This window comes from Polistes dominula, unplaced genomic scaffold (assembly GCF_049000335.1).
Source record: "Polistes dominula isolate Pdom_NZ unplaced genomic scaffold, Pdom_raw_medaka contig_75, whole genome shotgun sequence".
Lineage (NCBI taxonomy): Eukaryota > Metazoa > Arthropoda > Insecta > Hymenoptera > Vespidae > Polistes > Polistes dominula.
Window position 1 is genome coordinate 3204779 of NW_028301003.1, and position 9164 is coordinate 3213942.

Genomic DNA, 9164 nt, shown 5'->3' on the forward strand with positions numbered 1-9164 from the left:
GACATTAGTAATAAATTAATAAATCAATATATTAGTGTGTAACATGAAAAGAGAGAGTGAGAGAGAGAAGAAGGGGAAAATATAAATGGAATGATAATTAATATTCATAACTATGCGGTCAGCTAATTAGTATAATCTACAAAACGAGCTGCGATAGAGAAACGTTATCGAAAAGGGGTTGCAGATTGGTTGGCAAATCTAATCTCTACCTTCTAATCGTTTGATGCAATTACAGTGAAGGTCTATCCGATAATTCCATTTAATTCGATTTAAATCTCTTTAATTTTCCTCTCCTACCCTTCTTCTTCTTCGATTATCTTAAATATATTTTGTTTCACCCTTCAACCCCCCATAAGAAATCTCTTTGCCAATAAATCATCAATCATACGATTTTTAAATATAAAAATTGGATTACAAGATGAACATTTATGAAAAAACAATTCTTCTTTTTGTTATAACAGGTGCTCCTGAAGAAAAATTATGGGGTAATATACCGGGTGGACCATTCCCACCAGAAAGACCAATGCCCCCAACAACAACAACGACGACAACGACGACTACAACGACGACAATGAAACCAGCAACGACTTACAGACCCTGGAGAACGCGACCAACGAGACCCAATCACTATCCGGACTATGGTAGACCTAGAAGACCAGATCGTTATCCGTCGAAACCAGATTACAGAACTGAGAGGCCGGACTATCGACCCCAGAGACCCCACAAACCTCATAGACACCACACTACCACAATCCCGACAATGACGACTACTGGTAGACCAACGACTTCTCAAAGACCGAGGTTCAGGTGGACACAATCACCCAGGGATGATATTCCAAATAAATGTGACACTAGTTATGATGCTATTAGCATTATTCGTAGAGAAGTGTTCATATTCAAAGGACGTGTAAGTAGTCATTATGTTAGATTACTTAACTAAACAATAATTTAATTATACTAGAAGAAAATTGTAAACTAATCCAATAATTAATGCAAAGTTTGAAAAGTTTTGAAATAAATTACAAATAAATTAAAATATTGGGTTAGCAATAAAGTAATTTTGGCTTGCACCAATAGATAAAGTTATGTTTGTTTCGTTATTCTTTTGTTAATGTTAGAATTTTTTTTCTTTTGAGGATTGGTAGTTGACACTTTTAGGTTGTTATAGAAACAAATTCCGTGTAATTTTGTTTACAACTGTTAATTTAAAAACAATTGAGTTTTATTTCACACTATAAAACAGAAATTACTTGCTTGCCAACCCAATAAAATAGGATAATTTGATCACTCCTAGAATTAGGGTTTACATTTAGAGATTTTTTGATGATATATATAAAAACAATTTGATGTTTATTGATAGTATCTATGGAGGATCGGTGACAAAGGATTATACGAAGGTTATCCAGCAGAAATAACGAGGTTGTTCAATCTACCAGAAGATATTGACCATGTGGATGCAGTTTATGAGAGACCAGACAAAAAAATAGTATTTTTCATAGGGAAAAAATATTACGTATTCAGTGCTAATAATTTAGAATCGGGATATCCAAAACCATTGACGGTTCTTGGTCTTCCAGCGTCGTTGGAAAAAATTGATGGTGCTATGATTTGGGGACACAACAGTAGAACTTATTTCTTCAGTGGTTCCATGTATTGGAGGTATTATTTTCTAAATGATTATTATTCCTTGTTTTATTCAGATTTTATATGTTCTTTTGTTCCTTTAACGTGTACCCCTCCTCCTCCTCCTCCTCTTCCTTGGTTATAAAAGAAACTCGTAGAAAGTTTTTATTGAGAAATAAAGTTTTTTATAGCGAATCCATCTAAGTGATAACGAATCTCCAAGGAATTGAGGGTGGAGGGTGGAAATCCTAGTTGTTCAATCGTTCGAATTGTAAAATCAAAGTTTCGTAAAACTTTTGTCCTATATTTTCATAACCTCTTTCCTTTCTGTATAAATTGAAGATGAAGAAATACGTAATTTTGCTATTTAAATACAATTTACAAAATATTAAATATATATATTATAATATTAGGTCTACCAGAAAATTCTGTCCATTTTTAAAATAAAATGAAACAATTAATTAATTGAATTAGTTTTGAACTTTAGAAAACATGGTGGCAATTTGTATATTCCATTTGAAGAAATGAGACTTTACCCCCTAGTGACAAAAAATTGAACTAATGTTTGTTTAAACGGACAAAATTTTACGGTAGACTTAATATTATTCATCAAACATGTTTGTTAAAATAATTTCATGTTTTCAGGTTCGACGAATCAGTTAATTATGTTGAATTGGATTACCCAAGAGATATAAGTAGCAATTTTGGTGGTGTTGGAAACGACATCGATGCTGTGTTTCAATGGAAAGATGGTAATTACAAAAATAATAATAATAATAATAATAATAATAATAATAATAATAATAATAATAATAATAATAATAATAATAATAATACAGTAATTGGGTACGTGTACAGTGATTCACAAAAATATTCAGAACAATAGGAGATAATAAATTATATGAAATTTATTCATTTTCATTAAATAAATGATAAATGCTTATCAAATAAATGACTTGTTATTACAATGATCAGAAATGGTTACTTTTAAAAACAATTGAAATATGAAACTCAAATATATTTTGAAATCACTGTTATGTAAAATATTCTCTCAGTACCATTTAAATAATAATAATAATAATAATAATAATAATAATAATAATAATAATAATAATAATAATAATAATAATAATAATAATAATAATAATAATAAGGGCTAAGATTCTTCTAAACAAAATGATTATCTCTCATTTTGTTTCTTTGATTTCAGGCAAGACTTACTTCTTCAAAGGTAAAGGTTTCTGGTTGTTCGACGATCTAAGAATGAAAGTCGCTCATGAGAAACAAAAACTGTCGGCACCCTTTTGGATGGGATGTCCACGTAAATTAGAAACCAACGATGTTGAGAATAATATTCCTAGGAAAGCAAAGATCGTCAGTTCGTCAGCGGATTCCATTGAAGTTTCAAGACTCACTCCTATTATTTTCACTTTTGTAACTTTCGTCTTTGTATTTTTTGCGTAATAGTCAAAATATCTTTTTAAATAAGGAAGAAAGAAAGATCGTATACGAACAATTGTTATAACTTTTTCGAACAATAATTATACCAAATATATAATATACATATATTTACAGTGCTTTTTGTTTTATGGTGTAACGCACTGGAATGGCGTACATGCACCTTTTCTTTTTGTTTATACCTAATTGTTTGAAAATAGTAATTATAGGTATAATTCTTTTTGTTAAAATAAATGAAAGAATCAATAAGATATAAAAGAAATGCAAAAAATAAATAAATAAATAAAAATCAATAGTTACCAAGGACGACAGTTCTATCGTTAAAAGAACTGTATATATCTGCTATAATAATTGCCTTATTACACACACACGCATAATTTTTTACTTCAAACGTAATACCATATTTTTATACGTTGCGTCTTTTTATATATACATATATATATATATATATAAATTTAAAAAAAAATTACAAAAACACTACGCAACAAACAATTTATACCGTAAACAACATATTTAACTTAATATTTATAATTTATATATATATAAATATATATTACCGTATAAATAATTAATAATAATGATAATGAAAAAAAAATAAAAGATAAAAAAAAAAGGACCATAAAAATATGGCGTGAAATTTACAAACAACGTGTAACACACTACCACCTGCCGGCTAATTAATTATGGCCATGACATTAAAAAAAAAAAAAAAAAATCGTAGAAATAAGAGCGAAAGAGAGGTGGAACATTAAATGCGTAAATTAAAAAGTCCTGAAAATGAGAAATATTTTTTTACATTGCGATATTATCCAAAATTTGTTGTCTACAAACATTGTTTTGACCAATTCACTCGAATAATCAAATTTGCCATTAAAAATTAATCATAATAATAACAATAATATAATATAATTGTAAAAGAAATTTTGTAAAGCACCTGTAAAGATCGGAATTGATAAAAAATAATTCTACTGGACCAATATTAACAATAATAATAATAACAATAATAATAATAATAATAATAATAATAATAATAATAATAATAATAATAATAATAATAATATTTTAAGATGCCTTATTGATCTGATCTTAATGCTCAATTTGACTACATCGTAAATGTTGTGCACATTTTAGGATCACTTTTTTGGTTTACGCTCACTGCCCCTATTTTTTATATATAATTATTATTATTATTTTTTTTTTTTTAATAAATATATATATATATATATATAATATAATACGTTTTTATATAAATTTAGTTTAGCTCTTTGTTAATGTCTACGCAGCGCGATATAAATTTTTTAGTATAATTATAGTGTCAAAACGTATTATATTATTTTCTTTAAAACGTATATACTTTATACATATATATATAAATAAATAAAGATATATAATTATTATCTAAATACATAAATAATTTATCCTAAAATGACACGATAGAGTGTCGTCAGTTTTATAAACTGTGATATTTATAATACCGCAAAAGGTGCGATTAAATATTATTAATTAAGAATATTAACAATGTATCGAGGAAACATAACAAAAAAAACATATAAAAAAAACTATGTTTTCGGGATTTTGCATATTTACGAATATATACATATAAGTGCTTCATTAGAAAAGAAAAAGTAATTTTCATTATTAATGCTTCAATGGCCGCACGACTACGCAGTCAAATGTCACACTTTTTGAAAAATTAATTTTAAAAAACTGAAATTAAATATCACGAATAAAATTAACATATAAAAGCACAACAACAACAAATTTAATTTTATTATAATTTTAAATATATCAAAAGTTATAAATAAATAACAGTTGTTCCGGTTATATCATAAACATGTTGTGTGAGCGGCCATTAAAAAGTGTTATTAACGAATCCAAAATTATATTTAAAAAGTATGATTAATTAATTAAAAAAGTAAAACATAGAAAAACATAGAAAAATTGAAGAAAAAAACAAAGTAATTAATTAATAGAACAATTGTAATTTTACAATTCATATATATATATAACATATTCTTTTTTTTTTTTAATACGATGTAGATTTCCTCTATCTATGTGTTTATTGAATTTTTATTTTTTATAATCCTATACGTGCAGCATTTTTTCCACCTCTCGGGATATATTCCGAATAGAAAAAAAAAACATTTAGAATTTAATGAAACGATGTAGTAAACGATACAATTTTTTATATTATTAATAATTAGCGCTTCATATGTATGTGTATATGTGTATATATATATATATATATATATATATATATATATATATATATATATATATATACACATGATAAAACGATTGATTATTTTTACACATACTAGAGAGAGATATCCGAACATATTTCTCTCTTCTTCAATAATGTAATCCTTATAAAGAAGGAAAGAAATATAATGTGTAATTCTTTTGTTAAAATCTGTCGTGTAATTTTTATGTAATTTGTTTATTGAACAAGATCTTTTTTTTTTTTGCTTTATAATAATAAATGGTAAACATAATTAAATTAGAAAATATTTCTTTTTAATATATACATATATTCCATGTATATACAGAATGTCTCAAATATTTCTAATCAAACTGTATCACAGCATTAAATACAACTTAAATTAAACCTAATATTTCAATTGAGATTTGTTTAATTATTTTAATAATAATAAAATATCATCATTGAATATAATCAATTAGAAATTGAAATATGATTCTTGTTAACAAATAAATGGCTCTTGATTAAAACTGTAAATGATTAATTTTTTTTTATTTTCATACATAAAATATGCTGACCACACTGTTTGATTAGAAAAATCTTAGATACCCTGTCCATATATATATATATATTTAGCATAAACATGTACATTTGCATTTTGTGGAACATTTTTTTTTTTTAAACGATATGTTTACAACACAATTTTTTTTTTCTTTTCTTTTTTTTTTTTACAATTTTTATACAGTTTCCACAAACGACGGAGAAAGTTGCAACAACCTCAACTGAAAGAAAATTGTAATTTACTTTTTCTAACAAGTGATAATATTTTTTTCTTAACTTTTGTAAAGTTTCAAAGTGTTCATGAAAATGTTAAGTGCATGTGTTTGTTACAACTCAGTAAACAGTAAATACAACTCAGTAAACAATAAATACAACTCATTTTAATCCCAGATCTGAATTTATGTCAGATTGAACACCATCATCACAAATTTGTGATACTAATAGCTAACATATTACAAAAAAAAAAAAAAGATAATGGAAGTTACATAGTTTTTGATTGTTCTATCATTCATTTAAAACATTTGTAAAATTTATATTAATATTTACTATCTATTTTATTCAACGCAATATTATTTTTTAGTTGAGGTTGTATCATTAATGGCAATGATTCCAGTTCACTTTGATTTTTAATTTTACACAAGCATTTGAAAGCACTTTGTTAAATATTTTTATACACTTTTTTTTTTTATTTTTCATCTAAAAACAAATTTATTTATCCTTTTCACATTTCACAGCAATATTTATATTTAAAAATGCGAACTAAAATCACAACCTTGTTCATTACTTTCGGTGACCCATAAATTCAATAAATTTTTAGTACCACTCTAAGTGTTCCAATTCGAAGAAAGAAAGCAATATCATCTTTATAAATTCTAAAGTAAAGTTATTGCGAATTTGAAAATACATTAAGCATTGATAAATAATAAAAATACTTTAGAATTCAATTGTAAGATGAATTGCTTTGAACTCTCTCTTGGAACATTTCAAATTTCAATTATATTTTATTTTGTATGTGTCCTATGCGTGCTCATTCCGTTGATACATTCCTGAGTTAACAAAACCTCCTTCGGAGTATTTAAATTCAACATTTTTTTGTTCTATATTCCATTTAGAATCAACACGACGTATAATCGTATTGGGTTGTCCTGAAAGTTCGCGTGCCGATTTTGATGAAAGATTGAAATGCAACCCATTTAAGTTCTTTTTTTGTTATATATTTATTACATAATAAATATATAAACTATATATATATAATATAATAATATATAATAATAAATAATAAATATAATAAAAATAATATAATAATTTTCAAATTTCGTGCTTCCAGAACTTTTCAGGTTTTTTAGCAAAAGAACTTTAATGCCATCTATCGAAAATCGGCACAAACTTTCCGAACAACCCAATACAATTAATTGAAAAATTTCCAAAGACGTGCTATATCAAGTGAAATCTAACGATTTACTTGCTGAGCTAAAAAAGAAAGGTAACAAGAACGAAAAGCCTAAAAAAAGAAAAAGAAAAAGCGACGACATTGAAGTGCAACGATGCTACTACAATAAATAAATCTAATACCTAATAATTTCTACTATTACTCCCTAATTGTACAACGACGTGGAGGCATGAAATTCCATGGATAAAGATAACCCAGAGATTCTTCAACGATTGTATCGACTTCTGCCATTCCACCCATTCCTGTATCACCGCACATGAGAGTTTTAGAGACACATGGTAATTCTTTGTAACCCCATGATTTAAGTAACGAGAGCTATTAATGAAAATATTCAATAGATTAGAGCTGAAATAAGTTTTAATAATACATTTGAAATATTTTCATTAACATTAAGATAATCTTTGTGTTATTTACAAAGATACAAAGCTGTAAAAAGTTGCATAGTAGTTAAAAGATTAAATATAATGAAGTTTCATACCTGTTGTCTGGTGATGGGATGTTCCCACATTTTGGTATTCATCGCAGGACAGAATAATAAAGGTTTAGATCGATCCCAAGCACGAGCTACGCAGGTAAGTATATTGTCACAAATTCCACTCGCCATTTTGCCAAGAGTATTAGCATCAAGTGGTGCAATTAAGAATAGATCAGCCCACTTAACAAGATCTATATGCAATACTGGATCTCCTCGATCTTGCCATGCAGCCCATTCGACGGTATCAGATAGAACTTGAATTCCTGGTGATAATTCTGCTTCTTTAAAAAAATGCTTCGCCTTTTCAGTAACGACCACTCTTACTTCCAAATTATTTTTCAACAATTTATCCACTAATAGAGGCAGTTTAATAGTCGCAACGCTACCAGTGCAACCGATTAATACTCGTTTTCTTGATGCGCTTGCCATTTTGTTCTTATTTATTTCAATAATAAAGCAAGTTTTGGCTTAAAGCGACGCTCTCTAAGAAGCAACGATGCAAATAATTCCAAAATAGATTTATTTTACCTTATATTGATTCTATAAACGTAAACGTTTAAGCTTACGATATAGAATAGGCCTTCTATGTTGTTGTTGTTGTTGTTGTTGTTGTTGTTGTTGTTGTTGTTGTTGCAATAAGTTGACAACTTATCTTTCAATACTTCATTTTCTTCTTAATTCTTTCTTTAACAATATCATAAATGGTATAACGTAGACTAAGTATGGTTTTAGGTTAACAATTTGGTGTATACTTTATCATAAATTTCATGAGATCTTCTAAAGCACTACCAACAATATTTTCTTCTAAACGTTTATATTGTTTTAATATTGGCAGTTTATTATATATATATATATAAATTTTCTAAATGTGATGACGAATCACATGTGGTTGAACTTGCACTCTATCCATTTCTAGAACGCATAAATAATAATTGTCTTAGATAGACACACTTAAACTTATCGCAGTTTGATAACAATATTTATCTAACTTTTCAATCAATGACAAAGTCAGTCATTGGTAATACAAACAGTGACAGAGATATTACGTTTATTATGATTTAATCTTCAAATGATTATATAATTTAATTACGATTAAATATATTTGTTAAATTGGTTACGTTTCCTTAACTTCATCAGCGAAACCTAATTTCGACCAATCTTCACGCGCCATTAGATCCTTATCCATTCGACAACCGAGATATTCTTTGGCAATATGTCTGCACATTGTATTTTGATTATTATGTTCTAATAAACATCGAAGATAGTTTATCATTACTTGTTTGCAGAAACCTTCATGATCGAGTGGAAAGCTACCTTTCTCGGGTGGCACTGGTGTAAACGATTTTTGACCAAACGTAAACGAGGACATAACTTTTTTTATTCTAATTAGATATATA

At 27.1% G+C, this 9164-nt stretch overlaps 3 protein-coding genes across 6 annotated transcripts in view; 1 reads left to right on the forward strand and 2 right to left on the reverse strand.

Annotated features, from left to right (window-relative positions):
* The window catches only part of Mmp2 (Matrix metalloproteinase 2), a 152795-nt gene extending 147302 nt beyond the window's left edge, over positions 1-5493 (forward strand). For all 3 annotated transcript variants that reach the window (XM_089174001.1, XM_089174002.1, XM_089174003.1), the window contains 4 exons: positions 462-907; positions 1361-1659; positions 2269-2375; positions 2834-5493. In XM_089174001.1, the coding sequence (XP_089030127.1) occupies positions 462-907; positions 1361-1659; positions 2269-2375; positions 2834-3087 (1106 nt within the window). In that variant the 3' untranslated portion in view covers positions 3088-5493. The remainder of the gene's footprint in view (positions 1-461; positions 908-1360; positions 1660-2268; positions 2376-2833) is intronic.
* A 9-nt stretch (positions 5494-5502) lies between these two features.
* On the reverse strand, positions 5503-8198 carry Ppcdc (phosphopantothenoylcysteine decarboxylase). The gene is made up of 2 exons (XM_015327155.2): positions 7771-8198; positions 5503-7607 (listed from the first exon to the last, which is right to left on the reverse strand). The coding sequence occupies exons 1-2, from the start codon at positions 8194-8196 to the stop codon at positions 7431-7433; spliced, it is 603 nt and encodes a 200-aa protein (XP_015182641.1). The 5' UTR covers positions 8197-8198; the 3' UTR covers positions 5503-7430.
* A 97-nt stretch (positions 8199-8295) lies between these two features.
* Positions 8296-9136, reverse strand: LOC107069664 (cytochrome c oxidase assembly protein COX19). 2 transcript variants are annotated; one of them, XM_089174004.1, is made up of 2 exons: positions 8886-9136; positions 8296-8679 (listed from the first exon to the last, which is right to left on the reverse strand). In XM_089174004.1, exons 1-2 carry the CDS (start codon positions 9134-9136, stop codon positions 8670-8672), a joined length of 261 nt encoding a protein of 86 aa, XP_089030130.1. In that variant the 3' UTR covers positions 8296-8669. The 2 variants fall into 2 exon arrangements, with proteins under 2 accessions (XP_089030130.1, XP_089030131.1); XM_089174005.1 differs by having other exon boundaries at positions 8858-9136.
* Between the last annotated feature and the right edge of the window lie 28 nt (positions 9137-9164).